This window comes from Ochotona curzoniae, unplaced genomic scaffold, assembly GCF_017591425.1.
Source record: "Ochotona curzoniae isolate NIBS_2020 unplaced genomic scaffold, NIBS_Ocur_1.0 contig_2855, whole genome shotgun sequence".
NCBI lineage: Eukaryota > Metazoa > Chordata > Mammalia > Lagomorpha > Ochotonidae > Ochotona > Ochotona curzoniae.
In genome coordinates, this window is record NW_024465615.1 from 834,311 (window position 1) to 858,741 (window position 24,431).

The 24,431-nt window shown below is 42.2% G+C and overlaps 1 protein-coding gene across 3 annotated transcripts in view; it reads right to left on the reverse strand.

Annotated features, from left to right (window-relative positions):
• ZSWIM5 (zinc finger SWIM-type containing 5) overlaps window positions 1–24,431 on the reverse strand; it is a 137,861-nt gene that overhangs the window by 15,327 nt on the left and 98,103 nt on the right. The window contains exons 4-12 of one of the 3 annotated variants that reach the window (XM_040977740.1): window positions 22,660–22,808; window positions 20,220–20,370; window positions 10,990–11,169; window positions 7,084–7,274; window positions 4,391–4,535; window positions 3,804–3,921; window positions 1,765–2,048; window positions 1,132–1,267; window positions 218–375 (exon numbers count right to left, since the gene is read on the reverse strand). In XM_040977740.1, coding sequence (XP_040833674.1) covers window positions 218–375; window positions 1,132–1,267; window positions 1,765–2,048; window positions 3,804–3,921; window positions 4,391–4,535; window positions 7,084–7,274; window positions 10,990–11,169; window positions 20,220–20,370; window positions 22,660–22,808 — 1,512 coding nt within the window. Of the gene's footprint in view, window positions 1–217; window positions 376–1,131; window positions 1,268–1,764; window positions 2,049–3,783; window positions 3,922–4,390; window positions 4,538–7,083; window positions 7,275–10,989; window positions 11,170–20,219; window positions 20,371–22,659; window positions 22,809–24,431 lie in introns of all 3 variants that reach the window. The other 2 variants (XM_040977739.1, XM_040977741.1) reach the window with 2 other exon arrangements.

Here is a 24,431-nt window from a genome sequence, read left to right on the forward strand (position 1 = left end):
CCCATCTAATTCTATATATTCATTGTCCTGTAACCTGTCATTAGGGTGAGGTTTTGGCTTGGCGACAAGTGCTCTTTCTAGTGACAGAATCAACGTGAGGGTCTTTCCCCATCACTCTGAACGGCTGAGGAAGAGCCAACAGCGTGCTTCCTGAGACTGCAGTCTTCTTTTTGGGCGGCCATGGGTGGGCAGGAGCTTGAGGTCTATCCATACTCACCTTTGGCAGCAGTCAGCATGGTGGAAGCTAGTTCACACTGCTGCGATTCCAAATGTCCAAGAGTGAACCAGCGAGGATAACGGCTGGGCACCACAGACACCATTTGGTGAGGGTGAGAAGTGTCACCTGCAGCAGCAGAGTTTTCTAGAACAGGTAACCTAGAAGATGCAGGAAGAGTTATCAGTCACAGTTGAGACCTGGACATTCTGAGCCACCTTGGAGAAGTATATTCTGGGCAGGAATTGGGGAAGAAAAAGTAAGCGTTTTGAAACTGTTTAGACCATTCTTATATACTACACAAGGTGAGTTAAAGGCACTTGCAGAACTCCTGGTGAACAGGCCCCGCTGCAAAACAGTTTAAAATGAGGCTTGAGCCATAGAGTCATTTATTTTGTAAAGAATATATGAAATACTTGTTTTGGCTGAGGAGTTTCTCTCAGCTTTATCATCTAACTATAATTCTTCTGTCTGGTGTGTGTATATCCAGGAGTTCTACCTGCCCTTTTTAGTTTGGAAGCAAGATGTCCAAAGCTGAAGTCCTGGGGTAAACATATTTATCTCTGCTACACTCAAATTCCTCTGGGGATCCGTGCCTGAGAACCATGACTCAGCTGAGCTACGGAAGAGCTCGAACACTTCTCATGCTGCCTCAGTGGTCCCGTGGAAGGGAGACTCAGGCCCTGGGTGCTCTGTACTGATGAACATCTCAGTGGTTCCTTAAATAATCTACAAGTATGGGCAGAGAGACAAGAAGTCCATAACAAGAAATCCCATGACCAGAGTCATTCTAAAGTAGCCTGGGTGGCAGGCCACAGAAACAACAGAGGAAACAGGTGAAAGTTGAAGCAAAGAATAAAAGAGCACTGGAGACTTCCTGTTGGTAGAGGCAGGTAGACGGGGGAAGGACTACCTACCTCATAGCACGTAAGGCTAACTTATAGGACAGGTCCGGGTCATGAGGCAGCAGAGCGGAGAACAAGTACTTGGCAAAGGTATGCATGGGAACACTCTCTCGGTGGATCACTTCTCCCAGACCACTGAAAGGGCCTCCTGCAGCAAAAAGATAAGCTGGCCAGTTATTTATCAGTCTGCTTCCACTTATCAGCCTGGAGATGAGAGCCCCAGGGTACTACATGTGTCTGCTAGTTGTAGAAATGTTCACTATACTTTTGTAAACATTCCCATGGCCATTCACTATTAAAGAGTGAGCCCAGGAACAGGCACTTGGCCTATCAGGTTAAGATGCCAGTTAGGATGCCTCCTTTTTATACTGAAGAACATGGCTTTGGATTCTGGCTCTGAATCCAAAGGTTTCTTGTTTATGCAGGCTCTGGGAGGCATCAGGAATGGCTCCAGTATTTAGGTTCCTGCCACTTGTTGGGAACACCTGGATGACGCTCCCCCCTTGCCTCCTCCCACTGGGCACTGTGAACATTTGTGGAGTGAACGAGCCAATGGGAGCTCTGTTATTCTTCCTCTCTTTCAAATAATTTTTATCTTTATAACAGAGCACAAGGCCACAAATCAGAGGTCTCTTCTCTAGTTACCTTCCAGCAGTAAGATGCACTGCTTCCTCAGTGTTTGTACCAGTTCATCATCCAGTTGCAGTTCCTGGAGTTGGCTCAGGAGCTGTTCCTCATTACGGCACACCTTGTCCTGTGCATACAGGCCTTCAGGCATGACTCTCTGTTGACCCATACCCATAAGAGCAACTTCCAGGGCCAATGACAAATAGGACTCACTGCTGTTTGAGCAGCCCGTAGCTACTGATACATGCTGGTATATAGGGAGTCTGCTTTCATTCATATCTGAGGGCAACAGGTCAATAGTTAGCACAAGTGGAAGTGGAGTCAGGTCGGTAGAGCATTAAGGAAAATATACTGGAAAAAGTAACACAGAGTCACAAAAATTCCTACCTTCTTCTTAATACAGGAGCTGGCTAGGCTAGTAGGGGAAATCTTATACTTATCTTTTGCTAGTACATGCCATAGCTATCTGATTTTTGTCTGTTTCTTTCCCTAGGGTGTGAACACCCCCAAGGGTGGGGAATCTTTCTTCTGTAAAGGGCCATTTAGATATTTATAACATTAATCATGGGTGGGATAAGGTCATCAACTTAAAAATTAACCTGCTATAAATAGTCAGAATTTGCCTTGGTAGGGCCAGACCAAATGATTTTGGAGGCCTTGCATGACTTGCAGGCCAGATGTTCCCCACTCCAGCAAGGGATGAGATGATTTTATTCCTCTAGATATCTCCCAAACCTGGCGTATGGGAGGAGCTAAGTGCAGCTCAGTTCTGAGCAAATAAACCTCAGGTGTTCCAGATGTAAAGGTCCCTGTGCAGTGAAATAGACCAAATATGCCTGTTTCCTCTGCAGGGGATGACAGGAAAGACACAGGTACCTCCACCTTGTTTGGCAGTCAACCTTTGTTTCTCTACCCAGAGAAATCTGAATCCATTTGGCTGAACTCTTACTTTTTGAATACTTGCAACGTCTACTATGTACATCCTGTCACCGAGTTTACCCTTCAACCATCTTTAAGTATTTATGGAGGAAGACTATTAAATGGCAGGTGATATGTTGATAGGAACACAGAGATAGGTAAGTCAAAATTTCTGCTTGGTAATAGACAACAGGGTAGTCAGAGGTATTTATTTGTTGCAAAGCTTAATACAGTGTGTTAAATAGTAAAGCAGATGCATTTATATGATATAGTGATATCACTGAGAACAGAATAAATTGCTTCTATTTTGTTCTGGCTATTTCGAGACTCTATTATATTACTAAAGTCTATCACTCATTTGTAAAATTGGTACAAAACTATGATATGGGAAAAAAGTTCAAAGGAAACCAGAAAATATTATGTAATTCCAAAGGACACACAGAATCTTGGTGGGTACAAGTTCTCTCTTGCTTCTGAACTACTCTAACGCATTGGCCTCTGATTCCTGAAATTCTTCTATCTTGTCTTAATCCCCTTGAACTACATTCTTCAGTTATTCATGGTAGGGATCTGAGTATGGCAAACTAAAATTTGAAAGCAGGAAAGGGCTGGCCTACAAGGTAGGAAAGTAAAGTTGGAAAGACAGGAAGCTTAAGCAAATGTCTCAGGGATAGCCCAGTTGTACAACAGGTTTAAAAAAGGCACAGGATTTTGGGCTGGTGTGGTGGCAGAGCACACTAATCTACCTGCAGCACTGGCACCCCATATGGGTGCTGGCTCATGTCCCAGCTGCTCCATTTTTAAACTCTAGCTCCCTGCTTATTACTTGGCAAAGTAGCAGAGGATGGCCCAAGTTCTTGGGCTTCTGGACCCACATGGGAGACCCAGATGAAGCTCCTGGTTCTTGGCTTCAGATCGGTTTGGCTCTAGCCTGTTGAGGCAAGTGAACCAGCAGATGGAAGTCCTCTCTTTTTGTCTCTCCTTCTCTCTGTAAATCTGCTTTTCAAATAAAAACAAATAAATATATTTTAAAAAGGTAAGGAAGAGTAGAAGAGAAAATGGCAGGGAGAAGGGGGCTGCTCAGGGTAGAGCTAGGGTGTCTCCAGCTGACCCCTGTACCTGACACTTCCAGATAGCCATCAGCGTTCAGGCGGCAGGCCTCCGTCAAAGTGAGAAAAAGGCAGCCAATGGGATCCAGAGGGTGGCCTACCCAGCCCTCCAGGTTTGTGATGGTTGTAGTTCCTCTCTGCAACAGTTCTGGAAACAAGCAATCAGAGATTTAGAGAGCGACAGAGACACACTGCTCTTTCCCCGCCGGGGTCTCCTCATCAGACTCATCAATTCTAAAGCCAATGTTCCCTTGCTTTCTGAGGTTGATAGGAACAAGTTCAGTAACCAGTTATTTAAAGTCATTCTGTGGCTGACAGTAGTATAAAGTGCATACAACTTTACAGTTTAAATAGTCTTCTTAGGCCAGACCCTAGGGAGTATTCCAACTGCCTTGGGAGGGAGGCAGGCAGGTATCATTGTTCCTACTTTACAGATAAGAAAATTGGGACTCAGAGGGCCCAAGTTAGGCATTCTACACAGCGGATGAAATGTTTTTGAATTCCCACCTTTTGCCTACTATGATACTTAATTGAAAATTAGAATCTGGGCCTTGGATCCTCTGAGACTCCTCAACAGTCTTAGGCCTGAGGGGGTGGACAGTTCTTAGCCACCATACCTTTCTTCTGATGTTTGTAGATCTCCAGCTGCCGCTGCTGCTGCAACCTCAGCGTGTTAATAATGGCCACTGTGAGCCTGAGGGCCTCTTTAGGATAGCCATGGGATCGCAGGGCATCAACCCGAGCACAGGCTGTAGGCACATGCTCTGACAGATAAGACAAAAATATTTTGGTATGATTAAAATTTCAAATCAGGAAAACAGATGCACAACAGATGGGGTTTGTGGTCAGTCCAGTTCCTGAAATTTGGCACAGAAAGTTATGTTTTTATCTTTTAGGGATAAAAAAGTGAATCAGTCATAGATGCCACCTGGCAAGAGCTTCCTTGCAAACTTGGCATGGTGGGATGATAAAGAAAAGGGATTCCTACTCAATAGAACAAAATGTGAACATGTCTCTGGGAACCCAGTGGAGGTAACAAAGGGTTGCTTAAAAGGAAAAGCCTGTTCACTTATTAATCCTACATTTAGTGCAAACCTAGTATATGCCAGGTACTGTGCTGGACAAAAGGGGTAGAAAGATGAAAAAAAGAATAGTTACTTCCCTCAAAGAGCTTACGAATAATACGTGAACAGATAATTACAAAAACAATTAGGTAAGAAGTGAATGATAGAAATACAGAGAGAATAATATCTGAGCGGGGCTCGGAAAGGCAGGCAAGATTTTAAGTGGAAGGCAAACAGAAAAGATACTCCTGGCAAAGGGAACATGTAAGTAAATACAGATAAGTATAAACAACACATTAACTGTGATTATATTAACTTGGTACAATTAGAGTTAAGTTATGTGGTAGTCTGAAAAGTTAGAATAGAATGTAAAGACTTGATTATTTTATTATTATTATTTTTTTTACAATTTTAGTCATTTCTTTGAAAAAGATTGAGAGAGGGAGATTTCCCATCTGCTACTTCACTTCCCAAATGTCTACAATGGAAACCAAAACTCAGAACTCAATATGGGTCTCTAATCACCCTGTCTCCTATGGTTGGTGATAGCAGAAAGCTGGAGCCAAGGGCCACAGTCATTTTGAACCCAGGCATTCTGAAACGGAGCTCTGGTAAATTAGCAGGCTCTTAACTGCTCAGCTACACACCCACTGCTGGAACCCATTAGAGAGCTTAGAATACCAATCTAAGGAATTTCGATGTACCTTGGAGATAAAAGACTACCAAAAGTTTATAAATAGGTGAACAATTGTAACAAGCTTTATGGTTTATTCTGTGGTTTCTTTTAAAGAGAACATTAAAAGCTATAGAAATAATTGCATAAAATTTCAAAATAGATAAGAAAAATATAAAGATCAGATATAACCACTCTTTCCAATTTCACATATATTTATCCAGACTTTTCCATTGGGCCCAGGGTGATGGCTCAACTGGTTAATCCTCCCCTTGTAAATGGTGCATGGGTGCCAATTTGTATTCCATCCAGTTCCCTGCTTGTGGCATGGGAAAGCAGTCAAGGATGGCCCAAAGCCTTGGGACCTTGCACCTGCATTCGAGACCTGGAAGAAGCTCCTGGCTTTGGAATGGCTCAGCTTTGGCCGTTCACTTGGGAAGTGAATCAGCAGATGGAAGATCTTTAAGATATTTCTGTCTCTCCTTCTTTCTGTAAATCTGACTTTTCAATAAAAATAAATCTTAAAATAAGAGAGCAAGAGGGAGGTTGGACCTTATGGGAATAATTAGGACATTGGTGGCTCACTGCAAAAAAGGATAAGTGTAGTTGGTTTGTGTCAGGATGGTTTGCTATGTGGCAGCACCATGGTAATGTACGTTGGGCCTCTGCCTGCAATGCTGGCTTCCCAGGGTGTTGCGTTGAGTCCCAGCTGCTCTATTTCTGCTCCAGGTCCTTGCTAAAGTGCCTGGAAGGCATTAAATGCTGGCCCAAGTCACTGAGCCTTTGTATCCATGTGGGAGTCCTGGAAGAAGCTCCTGGCGAGCGAACCAGTGGATGGAAGACCTCTTCTCTGTCTCACTCTCCTCTTTCTGTAACTCTACCTTTCCAATAAATAGGGCTTAAAAAGGAAACCACATGGACAGTTTCAGACTCTACAAAATAAGGGGTGAGGGATGAAGAAAGGGAACTGGGAGAAGACAGTGAGAAATTTAAGTCATTTTCACTAAGACTTAGGAAAAAATATTAAAAATAGAATATCTTTTGGAATGGGCATCCTATGGTGAAGCCAAGGTAAAGTGATTGAGAGGCAGCAGGAAACTGTTTCAGAGTTTAAGCTCTTGATGGAATGGATCCGTCCTATTATTATGGATAGTAGGAAGATGAGAAGAAGGATAAGAAGATAGTTTGGTGACATACAGTTGTGTCCTGGCTATTAGTACAGAGTAGTTCAAATGTCAAACTTAGTATTTTTAAAGCAGAATATATCATTTCAGAATGAAATATAATATTGCACACAGTCAGTGCTGATTGAGAGAGCCTGTGAACTGATGAGTAGAGGCTTGTTGGCACTCTACAAGATGCAGTAATTGCCTTCCCCTAGCAAAGCTAGGCAGACAGGACATGGATTCCTACTCAAGATTACTATACCTCAGCCGAGAACATCTGAATAAATATCCTGTATCCCTTTAAAGGTACAAAACATCTATGTGAAATCTGTCAGTCTGCAGCTGGTGTTGCTAGGACCTATGCAGAGGCTCAGGGCTAAGCCGGGTACAAGACCGGATTCTGACACCATCCATAACTTACCAAGCCACAGTGGCTGGCCTTGAGAATTGAAGAGTAGTCTCTCACTTTCCTGCTGGCAGATAGGAGCTGTGTATATATCACTGTTGATTATTCGTTGTAGGTGGCTGTCCTGCCAATGTAATTCACGGCCCTCAATGGCTCTAGTGAACACTGTTCTTCTTGGTCTGGATAAAGAGTCTGAGGAAAGGAAAAAATACAGCCATACAGTGATGGGTAATTGGAAGTATCAATCTCTGGGTCATCTTCAAGGAGCGAGGTTGGACAGAAGAACAATACATGGGCATGAGAGCAACTGGCCAAGTGTCTGTTATGCTGTCTGTCGGCCTCTTCTTGGATAAGCTTTTATTTAAAAACAAACAACAAAACAGACTTTATTTATTTATTTACAAAGCAGAGTAACACAGAGAAGGGAAGGCACAGCAAGAGATTTTCCATCTGTTGGCCTCTCCCTACCCCCAGATGGCAGCAGCAGCCAGGGCTGAACTAAGCTTAAGCCAGGATCCAGGAACCCCATTTGGATTTCTCATATGGATGGCAGGGACCCAAGTACTTGAGCCATCTTCTGCTACCTTCCCATGTGCATAACCAGGAAGGTGGTTTGGAAGCAGAGTAGCCAGGACTTGAGCAAATATTCGAAAATACTATTCTGGCATTACAAGTGGTGGCTTAATCCTCTAAGATGTAACATCAGCCTTTGAATAAGCTTTTACTGTGTCTATGCTGTCTACAGGAAAAATCTTTCTACATAGATCCGTGGCTGCCTTCTTCCTTCTACAGAAGAGCAATTTTTCCCAGGACCCAGAGTTACATGGAAGGTAGGAGAGGCAGTGGTGCCCATGTGCTCAATCATGATAATATATAACGCTTCTAAAGAGGTCTGAAGTAGACAGAAATAGCTTCATAATTCCCCTGGCAAATTCATACCTTACTTCATTTATAGCCTCATACTTTTCAGATGAAGTGTTTTAAAGACTTCCACAAAATTCATATTAAAGGCCGAAAAAGAACTGAAGCCCTGTATGTTCTGGGTGCTACTATCTTATACAGAAAAGTCTCTGATAAGGTAACGTTTGAAGAAAGATTTGTTTGTGCTGAGGGCTGAGCCTTAAGGATAATTAAGAAGCAGGAGGAAATGCCATGTCCCGGAGTAGGAGTCTATCTGGAATGTTGGAAGACAGTGCGGAGGGCCAGTAAGAGTAAGCAAGAGTGGAGCCAGATACCAGAGGGCCAGATCATGGAAGACTTGGAGGCCATGAGTAAAAGGTGAGTTTGAGTAAGAAGAGAAACTACTGGAGGGCTGTGAAAGACTATGATAATATTTGCATTTCAAAGAGATAACTCTGGCTACGGTACTGAGAATAGATTATAAGTGGAAAGACAGAAGCAGGAGGAGTTATGTGGGTACTGCAATCATTCATGAGAGATGACAGTAGCTGGCCAAAGTAGCTACGTGGTGGAGATGATAAATGGTTGGATTTTTGGATGTATTCTGGAGGTAAATACCATCTAGGATTTGTTCATTGATTAGATATGGAATGAAAAAGAAAGAGGATGAGGAGTCTGCTAATTTTTAAAAGCATTTATTTATTTGAGAGGCAGATCAGTAGAGAGAGAGAGAAGGAGGATGGGGAAGGAGGAAGAGAGAGGAAAGAAAAGAGGGAGGAAATGGAGGGAGGGAGAGGAAGTCAGGGAGAGAGAAGGGAGGGAAAGAGAGAGAGAGAGAGAGAGAGAGAGAGAGAGAGAGAGAGAGAGAATGAATCTTCATGTACTGAATCGTTCCTCAGTTATAATAGCCAGGTTCAGCCAGGTTGAAGCAAGGAGCCAGGAATTCCATGCTGGTCTCTCACATGGATGGCAGGTGTCCAAGCACATGGGTCATCTACTGTCTTTCTGGGCATATTTACAGGAAGCTATATCAGAAGTGAATGAGCCAGGACTCAAATTGGCACTCCAGTATAGGATGGTAGCCTTACAAGTTATGGCTTAACCCACTGTCTCCCTGTGCCAGACAGAGTTGCCATCTATAGAGATAGGAAAGCCTGCAGGAATACTAAATTTGGGTGGAGCTTGAGAGTAAGAAATTCTACTGAGATCCTTATTAGTATAAATAAGTGAAACTTTGAAAAGGAAGTTATATGCACAAGAATGGAGGTAAGAAGAAAGATTTGAGCAGAATATATACATTTGGGAGTTGTTAGCACACAAATGATTATTGAAATAACTGAATCACCACAGGAGTATGGAAGGAGTCTCTGTCTGATGACAGAACCATGGCCATCATAATAGAGAAGTAGAGAAGAGATGGTAGATTGGAAAACCAAGAGAAGAGTATCTTGGAAATCAAATGACAAAGATGTTTCAAGAAGGCGGTGATCGATGTGTTAAAATCGCTGACAGAAAAAAAAAATCGTTGACAAGTAAAGCAAGATTACAACTGGGAATTAAGCCCAAGGTTAGGCAATAGCAACAGTAACCAGGACAATAGCTGTTTCAACAGTGGTGAGATTGAAAGCCTGACTGGAATAAAGTCACTAGACAGTAAGAGCAGAAGAAATGGAGACTGAAAATGAATACTCTTGTTTTGAATAGCTTTGACAATTTATATCACCACATCTCTATGACCTCCGAGACTAGTAACTAGAGAAGCAAATGAAGTCACAAGAGCGTTATTTATATATTTTTTTTGTATTTTGGGATGGGAGATATTACAATGTACTTGTATACTCACAGCAGTAACTCAAGGAGAAGAGGAAAAACAATCTATGATTCAGGAGATAATTCCTATGTAATATGTCAGACCAAAAAAAAAAAAAATAGAATCCTGAGAACAGCTTCAGAGCACCAATGGTGAGGTGATGAGGGAGATACATCAATCCCAACTTGAGAAACCTACAAAAGAAGCAAAATCTTCAAAGGAGACCAGTACTGAAGAACTGATACTATAATAAGGAAGAGACTGCTAGGCTGAAGAGCTGGGTTTATATGCATTTATATGCACCTTTTCTATTCCATTCAAAGGTGATTCTAAAGGAATGCTTCCTGTGTGGATGGAGGCTTGAAGAGTGCCAAGAATGTACAATCAAAACAGTGGTAACATTGCAAACTTTTCACCTGTATTTGTCTCATTTTGTCCTAAGTAAATACACAGATAATTAATTGTGTTAGAGTAAAAGATGACCAAGCAAAGATAGTAACTTAAGTGATTATCTTCCATGAGATTAGAAATACCAAAGAGTTATCAAGTAAAATAAAAGAGACAGTATAAAAATCAGTGTTTCTTAACCAATAAAGGCTTTCCATGGACTAAAGAATAGTCAGTTCCCAACACAGAATTATCTGAGTTAGATGATATGATGCTAATGCTGAGTGACATCTGTAGATCAGTGGCCTCAAAAGGCAGGATACAGTGTCACTGTGTTGGATTTGTCTTACAATAGGGCAGGAATTCTGGCAAAAGCTTAGGAGGATGACCTTAATGAGCGATCTGATATTTATATAAATTTGAGGAAAACAGAGATAAGTACAAGAGGCTATGGTTAGGACACTTTGTAAAGCTGTTTTGGGGAGCCCTTCTGTCTATCTTGAGATAAATCTGAGCAAAAATGCATCCCAACTTAGGCCAAGATTTCAGACACGAAGGACTTGAAGAGTAGAAGAATCATTCTAGGCACTATTAAAAGACAGTCTCGATGGGGAAAAGGATAGCATCCCAATGCCAAAGACAGAAGCTTTTCCTTATTTAAAGTTTGGCATTTCAAGAAGAACTAAAAGATTTTACTAACTTAGGATAACAATCCTGGCATCCAACTGCCCCACACCATTGTTCTAGGGATTTTCCCTTTAACCTTTTTAAGTTCCAGGTACAAAGATCTTAGAAGGATTCTTGGCTCACCTGGGCTGTGACTAGCATTCTGGGGGAGTGCATTGGTGATATTGGGCAGCTCGTGTCCGTAGTTCCCATCCTCCAAGGGACAGACATCCAGGTCACTCCATTTCTGCAGCTGCTGCAGCCAACAGGATTTTTCCTCCAGTTTGCAGTGTGGATTTAAAATTATGCACACCCATAAAGCCCCTGGAAAATAAAGCAATCCACATTCCTGACATCTTTCTTATGATGTATGAAAGCCTTAATATTTCCACTTTATTTTTAGGTGGTACAGAAAGAGTCCAAATATAAAAACAATTTGCTAAGATTTTTGGAAACAGCTTATTTTTCCATTCATAAGTTTCCTTAAAACAGAATGATTATCAGACATCTGGATATGAGTTCCTGTGATGAGGGACAAGATGGCCTTGGGTTTGAAATCTGAGCTCAAATCTGTAGTTTAGCAAATATTTACTAAGCCTCCTGTAGTCAAAGCCTGGTATAGTTCCTATGTGGATGGGCTGTCTGGTAGGGGAGATGGAAGAATAAATATAATGCTATCTGAATATAGCAAGTGTTAAGGTGAGGATATGTTTAGGATCTAAATATCAGCACAAAGGGAGAGCATTTAGTTCAAGGATGGGACTGTAAGGCAGGTATTCAGAAAATGTTTCATGTTTTGCCTACCTGGAGTTCCCGACTTTCAAATTTGTTAACTTTAAGACTAAGCTAACACTTACTGGCAAACCAGGGTAGGGGCGGTCCTGGTGGGGGTTATTGTGGGTCACTCCAACTAGGCTGCAGCTCCCACTGGTTTAGGTGAGGGCCAAATATGTGCGGGGCAGAACCAGGCTGGACTGCAACACCCATTGGTTCCAGTGGAAGTCGGGAGTGAAAACAGAACCAACCCAGCAATTACAACCACCAGCTGATTGGAGCGATGGACGGTGCCTGGCCCTGTACTTGTTAGCACATACAAGAAGTTTCTTTGGAGATCTTCCTAATCTAAATGCTGGACTCAGAACCCTAACGAAGAAAAGAGAGAAGACAGAACAGGTCAACCAACCATCTCAGCTATGATGGACTATGTCAATCAGTGGATTTTTCAAAGACCTCATAGTGCTTGGAGTGGCGAGATTGACAGCGATTCATAACTGTTGCAACATCAAAACCACTCGAGCAAGAACCTCAGAGCATGCCCTACACCCGGGACTTGGGGAGGGTGGGAAATTGGGTTGGCCTTCTCCCTTAATACCCCCCTTTTAAACATGAAGGTAACAATATGGAAAACATACTAGTATTATCCACTTTCCTGTAGCCCTTGAACCTTCTTACTCTAACTAAGTATGTAAAGAATATAAAAATAAATTATATTTAAAAAAAAAAAAAGACTAAGCTAATGAGGCTGGTACTGTGCAAAGTAAATAAAGCTGTTGTCTGCAGCAGCATCTCACATATGTACCATCTGGAGTTCTGATGGCTCCACTTCTGATACAGCTCCCTACTGAAGCACTGAGATAGTACCAGAAGATGGTCCAAGTGTTTGAGCCCCTGCATCCATGTGGGAGATTCAGAAGAAGCTCCTGGGTCCTGGCTTCAGACTGGTTCAGCTCTAGCTGTTTTGACCATTTGTAGAGTAAACCAGCACATGGAAGATCTGTCTCTTTTCCCTTGTCTCTTCAACTTTTTAAAAATAAATAAATACTATAAAAAGACTTGAGATAATAGGAATACTTATTCTGTAAGGATCCTGTGAAAATTAAATGAAATAACATTTGTAAAGGGTTTAGTTTGTTACCTACTACATAGTAGAATCTTATGTATTTTTTAAAGATTTATTTTTATTGAAAAGTCAGGTATACAAAGAGGAGGAGAGGCAGAGAGAAAAATCTTCCGCCCACTGATTTACTTCCCCCAAGTAGCCACAATGGCTGGAATGAAGCCAGGAGCCAGGAGCTTCTTCCAGGTTTCCCACACAGGTGCAGGGTCCCAAAGCTTTGGGCTGTCCTCAACTGCTTTCCCAGGCCACAAGCAGGGAGTTGGATGGGAAACAAGGCAGCCGGGACACAAACCAGCACCTATATGGGATCCCAGGCGTGCAAGGCGAGGACTTCAGCCACTAGGCCACCATGTGTGGCCCTGAATCTTATTTTCTTTTTCCAAGGGAGAAGACTTAAATTTGAAAACTACTAGCTAACCTGTTTGCCTACTTTCTTGGTGTAGGCATTTGGAGTAGCAGTTAAAATACTAAGTCCCATATTAAGAGTACCAGAGTTAATGGTCCTCCCGGCTCTTGACTCCAGATTCCTGCTAATGTTGACCCTTGGAGGTGGCAATATTACTAGAAGTTCAACGTGGGCAGTGGAGATGTCTCAAGTGAATGGTTTCCTGTTACTTACATGGGAGATTTGGATTAAGTTCCTAGTTCTTGGGTTGGCCTGGTCCACACAGGTCATTGTCAGTATTTGGGGAGTGAAATACCAGATGAGAGTTCTCTTCTTTTGCTTCTCTTAATAATGAACAAAACAAAGCAACAATAATAATAAAAAAAAATCATTAAAAAAAATTGTTGTATGTTGAGTTATGCCAGTTTGTGATGCCAGCATCCCATACTGGAGAGTTAGTCTCCAAAAAGTTTTTCTCCCAAAAGCAGCTTGGGAAGGCAGCAGATGATGGCTCAAGCACTTGGGTTCTTTCTACTCATTTGATGGATCTAGAGTTCTTCGTAAAGATTTATTTTATTTTACTTGAAAGTCAAGAGTTACAGAGAGAGAGAGAGAGACAGACAGACAGAGATAGAGAACTCTTCCATCCATTGGTTCACTCCCCAATGGTCATAATGCCAGAGCTGGGCTGGTCTAACCTGGGAGCCTAGAGTTTCTCCAGGGTCTTCCATGTGAGTGCAGGGGCCCACGGGCTTGGGCCAATCTCCACTGCTTCCCTAGGCCATAAACTGGGAGCCAGTTTTGAAATGCAACAGCTTGGACTTGAATTGGCACCCATAGGAGAGGCCTGTGCCACAGGCAGAGGATTAGCCTGCTACTGTACTCTGCAGGCCCTGAGATCTAGGGTTGGTTCCTGACCCAGCCCTGCCTGTAACAACCGTCTGTGGAATGAACGGATCAGCACATGAAAAGCTCGCTCTTTCCTATTTTGCCTCCACCCACTCCCTGCACACTGACCTCGCTCTCCTAATCTCTTCCATCCTCTATTTCTGACACCATGTTTTTCAAATAAATATACAAATCTTTTTTAAAAAGGCAAAAACCATAACTTCCTTGGAGTTTCTCTGTTACTGTGGCAGAGTATAACATTCCACATAACAAGTGACTACTGGCTTTTTTGATCACCTCACCCTCCTTGTCAAGGAAACCTGCTCTTTTTTTCAAGGCTGGCTGTATGGCTCTGCCAGATAACGATGCAACCTCTAGCTAGCAATAAGAGTGGCCACAGTGCTTAATTTAAACATCCTTTGGGATGGAGCTATATCCAAGGATGGAGGTACACTCAGACACTATTTAAAGTCTCTCAAAGTCAAATAGAGAAGTTTTTTGTTCTGTCTTATTTATTTATTTATTTATTTTTAATCTTTTAAATAGAAAAGTTTTAAAAGGCCATCTTGGTCTCCATTTTAGACACTGAAAATAAAGATTCATTTTTATTGGTTCAGTTCAATTTTATTTTTTCTTTTTTTAAGCAGCTTTTAAAAAATAAAGACTTATGGGCCCGGCAGTGTGGCCTAGTAGCTAAAGTCCTCACCCTGAACAAGCTGGGATCCTATATGGACGCCGGTTCTAATCCCGCAGCTCCACTTCCCATCCAGCTCCCTGCTTGTGGCCTGGGAAAGTAGTTGAGGACGTCCCAATGCTTTGGGCCCCTGCACCCATGCGGGAGACCTGGAGGAGGTTCCTGGCTCCTGGTTTTGGATCGGCACAGCACTGGCCGTTGCGCTCACTTGGGGAGTGAATCATTGGACCGAAGTTTTTCCTCTCTATCTCTCCTCCTCTCTGTATATCTGACTTTGTAATAATAATAAATAAATTTTTTTTTAAATAAAGACTTATTTATTTTTATTGGAAAGTCAGATTTACTGACAACAGAGAGGAAGATCTTCCATCCACTGGCTCGCTTCCCACATAGCCACAATGGCTGGAGCTGAGCTGATCCAAAGCCTGGATCCAGGAGCTTCTTCTGGGTCTCCCATGTGGGTGCAGGGTCCCAAGTCTGTGGGCCATCCTTGATTACTTTCCTAGACCACAAGCAGGGAGCTGGATAGGAAGTTGAGCAGTTGGGATATGAACCGGCACCCATATGGGATCTTGGCGGTATATGCAAGGCGAAGACTTTGGCCATTAGGCTGTGCACTGGGCACTCAGTTCAATTTTCAATATGCACCATGAAAAAGAATTAATACTATGTAATAACTACATTAATGGCTCTTAAGGAGGTTATAGAATTAGTAGCATTTATTTTATAGTTTTTAAATAATTGCACTTATTTATTTGAAAGGTAAAGAGAGAGAGGGAGAGACAGACAGACAGACTATTCTGGTTCACTTCTCAAATGCTCACAGCAGCTAGGCTAAGGCCAGCTTGAAGCTAAGAGCCCAGAATGCAACCCAGGTCTCCCACACGTGGCAGGGACACGAGTACTGAAGCCATTACATTCTGCTTCCCGTGGTGTACATCATCAGGAAGCTGGAATTGGAAGTGGAACTGGGGCTCAAACCCAGGCTCTCTGACAGGATGTGGGTATCCAAAGCAGCATCTTGATCACTATGCCAAACGTCTGCTGCTTATGTTACAGATTTAGAAGTATACTTTTGGAGTTAGCACCATGGCGTAGTAGGTGAGACCTCTGCCTGTGGCACCGACATCCCATACGGGTACCAGTTCATATCCCAGGGCTGTTTCACTTCCAATCTAGATAATCTAGATCTCTGCTTGTGGCCTGGGAAAGCAGTGAAGGATGGCCCAAAGCCTTGGGACCCTGCACCCACTGGGAGACTCAGAAAAAGCTCAGAAAAAGCTGCTGACTTCTGGCCTTGGATAAACCCAACTGGCTATTGTGACCATTTGGAGAAAAAAACAGCAGATGGAAGATCTCAAGATCTATCTGTCTATGTTTCTCTTTATATCTTTGCCTTTCAAATAAAAACAAAATAAATCTTAAAAAAAAAAAGAAGTACACTTTTTATCTATAGTGAAGAAAAAGACTTTCTTTTTTCCCACCCAAGATTTATTTATTTTTTTTTGAAAGGCAGATTATACAGAGTGAAAAAAACACACAGAGAAAGATCTTCTATCTGCTCATTCACTCCTGAAATGGCTACAATGGTTGGATCTGAGTGGTCTGAAACAAGGAGCCAGGAGTTTTTCTGGTCTCCCACATGGCAGCAAGGGTCCAAGGTTTTGGGCTATCCTCCATTGCTTTTCCAGGGATACAAGCAGAGAGATGGATCAGAAGTGAAGCAACCGGGCAATGCTCATATGGTATTCTGGTAGTAGCAGGCAAACAATTAGCATGATACACCATACTGCTGGCCCTGAAAAAGGTTTTTATATTTGCTCTTCCCAAGTAGAAAAGAGGAACAAAAAGAAGCCATTCAATTTGGTAAGCAGATGATCTTTGAAGCAGCAAACATAATAGCATAAGAGGAATAGCAAACAGACTGGGTGAGTTGAGAAAGGTTTAAGAGGTAAAGGAGCAAAATGCTGGAGAAAGTGTTTGGGATAGTGGTTACAATGCCACTTGTGAGACCACATCACATATTAGAGTGTTTGCATTCAAGTCCAAGTTCGACTTCTGACTCGATACTTGGGTCTCTGTTATCCACAAAAGAGCCTGGACTGAATTCCAGGCTCTTGCTTTGATCTGATCCAGCCCCGGCTGTGTGAGTGCTTGAATGAACCAGTAGACAGAAGCTCTCTGTCTCTCTCTTCCTCTCTTTCAAAAAAAAAAAAAAAAAAAAAAAAAAGATAAAAAGGTACCACAAAACAATAAGAAAAAATGATGTTCTAACTCTAGTCTTGTTTCTATTTTCCAATCATGTAGATATTAAAAAAGGGCTACCTAGAAAGCAAGTATAAACAATCTTATCAGTAAGATAAAAATGAGTTTTCTGTGCTATTAATTAGTCCTTATGAATTTGTTTCAAAAACACCCAGAGATGATCACATTTCCAAGATTTTAGAGATTTTTTTATGTTTTTTTTTTTAAATTTTTATTGTGAAGGCAGACATGCAGAGGAGATATGGAGAGAAATATCTTCCATCTTCTAGTTCACTTCCCAAGTAGCCGCAAGAGCCAGAGCTGAGCCAATCCAAAGCCAGGAGCCAGGAGCTTCTTCCAGGTCTCCCACGTGGGTGCATGGTCCCAAGGTCTTGGCCGTCCTCTACTGCTCTCTGATACCACAAGCAGGGGCTGTACGGGAAGTGGAGCTGCTGGGATTAGAACTGGCACCCACATGGGATCCTGGTGCATGCAAGAGAAGGAGCTAGCCTCTAGGCTATGAACTGGGCCCACATTTCCAAGGTTTTAAGCAAAAAAAAAAAAAAATCTTGCCATTGCTTGCAAAGAGCAGCATTCATTGAACTTTGAAAGCATATTTTTTGCAAGTAAAAAAATATCAAGAATGCTAAGCAAAGCTATCTATATATAAATTAAAACTGTACATAATTCTTCTATGTCCAGGACAATAATAGCTATCATTGATTTAGTCTTATCAGTTAAGTATTAGTACTTTATATACATTATCTCATTCATCTCTCCAACTCTAAAGATCAACGAGGCTTGGTTTTGACATAGAAAACAGAACATGGCGACACACGGATGTCTCCTACATTTTCTTCTTGACCAGCTTAATATATCTCTCACCAATGTGTTAGAAATGCAAACTCTCCAGCTCTACTCCAAAGCTACTGACTCACAAATTGTGATCTGGTTAAACAGATACTCCAGGTGACTCTGAGAGATTTGAGTCAGTATCTTAGAATGATGAGGGTTTCCTGGAAGGCTGACGTTTCAACTTCTTAGATATGACAATGTCAGAAGTTTTTCATAATGAACACAAGTATATGACAAAAGCTTTAAACATCCTGGGAGCCACCTCTGTTCACTTATTCTCATCTTCATGACCCAAAGGCCAAGCCCAAATCCATAGCACAATTTGGTGACTGGATATTCTACCTATGAAACTGACTGACTTGATCAAGAAGCCTAACTTGAGTACACACTTAAAAAAACCTAAAAAACAAAGCAAGACAGAATTGAGGAAGCTAATATGTTTGACTTAGAATCACATACACTGGGGTTTCAGTGTTGGAGCTGGTTACCCTAAAGAAAATAATTAACTCTCCTGAGCTTAGTTTCATTTAAAAAACAAAACAAAACAAAACATTTACTTATTTATTTGAAAGGCATAGTTAGAGCAGAAAGACAGAGAGGCTGAGAGAGAGATCAATCTTCCATCTGCTGATTCAGTCCCCAAATGGCTGCAATGGTCAAGGTTGGGCCTTGCTGAAGCTAGGAGCTTGGAGCTTCTCCCAGGTCTCCACATGGGTGCAGTGCCCCAAGCATTTGAACCATTCTCTGCTGCTTACTGGCCATTACCAAGAAGCTGAATCGGAAGCAAGACTGGAAGTGGAACAGCTGGGAGTCAAACCAGTGCCCACAGCGCTGGCCCCCCAGAACTTAGTTTCTCTTCTAAAACTCTGGAGTTGCTAACAAGTAAGGGAGTTCCTGGGGAGGAACCCATGCCTACAAATTCTTTTGAGAAAGGAGTCCAGAAGCGGTTCCTAAGCTTCCATGTTTTGTGTAAAGTGACCTCTGAACACAGTTGTAACTAGTTGGATAAGGAGCTAGAAAGGCATTATTCCTACACTTCAGCATTGGTAGAGATAATCTTCTGCAAGACTTTATTCGGTTATCAAATTTAACCAAATGTGTTTCTTTGTAACAAATACACAAAATATTTCATATGGTTATTATGAGAACTAAATGAAACAATGTTGAGAACAATATTTAATACAAAGACTGGAACATAACACTGAAACATGTAGCTACTCCTTATTATTGACAATTCCAAAGCCTTTAGTGCACCTAAAGACATAAGCACCTAAACCAAAACCCAGGCTCACCACACTCCAAATAATCAAGTCCTCAGGCTCCCATATTAAGACTCTTAAGATCTATGCTTTAGTCTAGGAGAACTCGCTAAAATTCCAAGCTACTGACATCATTTTAGACGAGTGGAAAGTCTGCTGTTGCTTTCTGGAGTGCAGTACACATGGAGAACTTATGATAAAATTTTTAGAATATTAAAAAACATTTTCTGTATAATGCAAAATGGTTGGATGGTGAGTTCAGGGTATGAAAGTGTCTGAGAGTAAGGATAAGAGTTGAGTATTAACGTGTCAAAACTGGCCTTGAACTGGCCTCAGATCAGGAGAATTAACGATCAAAGAGGGCTGTCACAGTGGGGGTAGAATCTAGAACAGAAAGGCAATTCAGGAAGCCACATTTCTAATCTAACCTAAAATGCCTAAGGCTTCCAACCACACTAGTGGTGATGGGAAATAAAAGGTGTGAATGGACACTTGATTGCAACCTAAACGTCAAAGAATCAAATAAAATTTGATTGAATATAGGGAAAGAAAAAAAAAGCCCAGATGTTCTACAGCACATCTGGTAGAGTCAGGAAGTGGTGCCAGTACCACCTTCTCTGCAAAAGAGTTCATTTTGGATTTCTCAGTTGAAATGGTCAATGAAAAGCTACTAATTAGGGATGAACTCAGACTAGTGGAAAGAAGGAAAGTTTGAGATCACCATATAAGTAAGCACTTATGCCAACATAGTTTTTTTTTTTTTTTAAGTTACTAGCGAGTGAGTGCAGAGGAAGAATAGTAGGTCCAAGTCTTGGAAACTGTCATGTGTCTAAGAAATCTGATTAGGAGTCCTAAAGAAGCAAAGACTCAGGGAAAGAAACAAAAATGAGCTGGTGAGTATGTGGAGAGCAAGGCTAGTAGCACACAACAGAAGCCAAGCGAAGGCTCCCAATACCTGGAACAGAATGCTGATGTCCATAACGAAGCACAATGCTGTAGAAGCAACAAGAATGAACTCAGAATTACTCTTCATGGCCCCTGTAGATGCTCAATCTTTCACCAGCTGGATTTAGCAAGATCTATGCTCACTCATGCTGTTGCCTCAGGACAAGCTGGTAAGATGTAGTACTTCCGCGAGAGATGAGGACTTACCTAGCTCATCCCAGAGCTGCCTGCACTTGTCTGTCATGCTTGTTCCTTGTTGTCTCCAAAGAGTGAGTCGTGGGTCAGCCATAAACTGTTCGGTTATAAGTGTCAGCATCCTGGCTCCATTGGAATCTCTCATCCGTAGCATCTCTCGAACCTGACACAAAAGGTGTGGATGAGATTGTTGATTGTACAACGTAAAGGAAGGCGAGGAGGGCTAGGAGAGGAAGCATCTAAGCACAATAGTAAGATACTACTTCATATTCTTAATCAAAAAAGGGCAGATAGTAATAAGTGTTGACCAGTATGTAAAGAAATCAGAACCTGTTGGTGGAAATGTAAAATGATGCAATCGTGTTGGAAAACAGTCTGGTAGCTCTTCAAAAGGTTAAACAGTCATCATACGACTCCACAATTCTCCAAGAGAAAAACATGCACAGGAATATTTATAGGGGACAGTATTGTGCTGCAGCAAGTTAGGCCATTGCCTACGACTGTGGCATTCCACCTCCCCTCTCTGTAAATCTACCTTTCAACTAACTATATTAATCTTTTTTGTTAAATTTTTAAATTTATTTGAAAGCCAGAGTTAGAGAGAGATACAGACAGACAGACAGAGATTGAGAGATTTTTTTCCTTCCACTGCTTCACTCCTCAAATGGCTGAGATAGCCAGGGTTCTGATAGGCCAAAGTCAGGAAGCCAGGGATTCTGGCTTTCCCATGTGGGTGCAGGGGCCCATGCACTTGGGGGATATCTTCTGCTGCTTTCCCATGTCATCAGCAGGGAGCTGGATCAGAAGTGGAGCAGCCAGCTCTTGTAACAGTGCTTTTTATGGAATGTTGACATTGTAGACCGTGGCCTCATCTGCTATGCCACAAAGTTGGTCCCAATAAGTAAATCTTAAAGAATGTTTATAACAGTATTACTCATAACAGTCAAAAGGCAAAAACAACTTAAATGTCCATGAACAGGTGAATGTGGAGTATCCATACAATGGACTAGTATGCAGCCACGAGAATGAATAAAATTACATACAAATTTATGTAATACCACAGATGAACCTTTAGTACCTTATCCTAAATGCAAGCAGCCAGTCAGAAAAGGCTACCAACTACATTATCCCATTCATGCAAAAGTCTAAAATGGAGAAATCCACAGACAGAAAGTAGATGAGTGATTGTTAGGTCCAGGGAGAGGGATGTGATAAAGGATAAAGAAGTGATAGACCTTAAAAGAATATCTTTTTCAGATGATGAAAATGCTCTAAAGTTGATTATGCAGATGGCTGCATATATTTGAATTGTATACCTTAAATATCACTAAATGAGTATTTACTTTAAATGGGTGAATTGTATAGTATTTGAATTATGTCACTAACGATGGTAAGGGGCAGGCAGGAATGTAAGGAAGACTTGTGAGATTGTCTAGTTTCAAAATACTGTCGGGTTAAGGGCACTTTTGAAGTCAGTCCCCATTAGCTGGGTAGCTTTTGCTTCAAAGCAAAGAGAAAGTAGTTTCCTTGCTAACTCTCCCAGCAATGCCAATTTACTTGGAGACCAGAGCAGAAGGAATAGAAGGACTATCAGGTTGAGAGAGCAGGGTTCCCTGGATGCTCTTTCTTCAAGCCAGCTCTGATCAGCTCCTCTCAGCAGGTTTCAAGCACTCAGGGTAATGAGGTTTAGTTAGTATAATGCAATATTGAAAAATTGTGATGACTCCATTTTTTTTGTTTTAAATGTTTTTATCTTTTTTTTTTAAAAAAGATTTATCTTTTTTTATTACAAAGTCAGATATACAGAGAGGAGAGACAGAGAGGAAGATCTTCCGTCCGATGATTCACTCCCAAGTGAGCCCAATGGCCGGTTATGCGCCGATCTGAAGCCGGAAACCAGGAACCTCCTGCAGGTCTCCCACGCGGGTGCAGGGTCCCAAGGCTCTGGGCTGTCCTCAACTGCTTTCCCAGGCCACAAGCAGGGAGCTGGACGGGAAGTGGAACTGCCGGGACCAGAACGGGCGCCCATATGGGATCCCAGTGCATTCAAGGCGAGGACTTTAGCCTCAAGGCCACGCTGCAGGGCCCCGATGACTCCATTTTACTTGAGAAAATTTCTTTTTTTTTTTTAAAGATTTATTTTTATTATTTTTTTATTGGAAAGGCGGATATACAGAGAGGAAGATCTTCCGTCCGAGCCGATACTTATGCCGATCCAAAGCCAGGAGCCTCTTCCGGGTCTCCCAAGCAGGTGCAGGGTCCCAAAGCTTTGGGCCATCCTCGACTGCTTTCCCGGGCCACAGGCAGGGAGCTGGAAGGGAAGCGGGGCTGCTGGGATAGAACCGGCGCCCACATGGGATCCTGGGCGTGCAAGGCGAGGACCTTAACCACTGTGCCACCGCGCCGGGCCTGAGAACATTTCTTAAAAAAAAAATAGCTTTTCACATCTTACCTTGGCAAACATCGAGTTGAGCTGTTTTCCAGAGCCATAGTAACCCCCCTGAGAGAGAAAGAGTTTCACTTGTTCTTTCACCTGTTCTTCGTCCAAATGCCAACAGTTCTCATCATCAATGCTAGCCCCAGCTGTGGGGTCAGGGGCACCTGTGAGAAACAGGAAGTGTATAATGAGTCCTCTGAGTTGTAGGAGCATTTTATGAGAACATACAAATTTACTATAGGCTTATTCTATGTTACTGTGGTTCTCGTCAACTGTGTGGACCTAAGTAAGTATCAAAAATCTAATGCTAACTTCATGTTTACTAAGTCTCAGTTGCATCCTCTCCTGAGGTTGGAAAGAAAAAGCCTAGATGGAAATGCAGCCGTGACAGAGTGAAATATATTTGTCTGTTTGGTCTTTATTTGTCTATTTGGTTTTCTGGCACATGACTCCTAAAATCCTTGAAATCTTCAAACTGATGCATCTTTTTGTTGACTGGCTGGGCACCAGTGCAGGGTTAGAAGCTAGAACTCCTCCACCTGCTGGGGAGAGCAAAGAGACAGAAGGTTAAGCCATTCCCCAATGACCAATGATTTAGTCAACCATTCATAGGTAATGAAGCTTCCATGAAACCCTCAAAGGGAAGGATAAAAGAGAGTAGAACATGCAGGGGTTCTTGGAAGGTGCTATGCCTGGAGAGGACGCAAAAGCTCAATGCCCCTTAACACTTCCTTACTGTGTGTATTTCTTCATCTGCATTCTTTATAAGAACCTTTATGATTAACTGCCAAAAGAAGTAAAATACTATGAGTCATGCCAGCACATTAATCAAACCCAGAGAGCCAGTGTGGGAACCTTGATTTACAGCAGGCTGGTCAGAAGCCTAGATGAAACCATCTGGAGATTGCAACTGGCATCAGATGTTGGTGGTACTGTGGAATTGAGCTCTCAGCCTGGGGTCTGATGCTATCTGCCGGTAGACAGAATCCGAGGTGAATTAGAGGCTATCCAGCTAGTGTCCTCTGTAGAAGTGATTATCCCCTCGGTACATGGGGAAAATCTTCACGTATCTAGTTACAGAAGCATTCTGTGTTATGTTCAGAGAATGCAGTAAGAGAATCTGAGTGTGTCATTCCTCTAAACATTCAGTATACAAAACGAAAATTGTAGTGTATGTATACTTTTTTTGTTAGAAGGATGGCATTTATTTTGTTCTTTTGTATTCTATCGAATTCAAATATGCCTCAAAGTGCACATATTATTATTTTTTAAGAAAAAAAGTTTTTTATTTTTTTAAATTTGGGAAGCAAAGAGACAGACTGAAGGGGGCTCCAATCTGCTAGCTCACCCTTAAACGCTTACAAAATCTAGGTTTGGCCTGTGGCTGAAGCTGAGGGCCCAGAAAGCCATCCAGGTCTTCCACATGGGTAGCAGGAACCCACCCAACTGCTGGAGCCATCACTGCCACCTCTCAGAATCTGCACGGGCAGGAAGCTAGGGTCAGGAGTCAGTGCTGGGAATCAAACCCAGGGATTCCAGGGTGGAATGGAAAAAATTTAGAGGTCTGAGTAGTAGCATAGTGGGTTAAGCCACAACTTGGAATGGTTGTACCCCAAATCAAAATCAAAATCCCAAATGGAATTTGAACACAGGAGTTCAAATTCCAGCTACTCCATACTTCCAATCCAGTTTCCTGTTGAGGCACCATCATGCAGGTAGTGGATGAAAGCCCAGGTACTTGGGTTCCTGCCTGCCAGGTAGGAAACCCTGATGGATTTCCAAGCTCC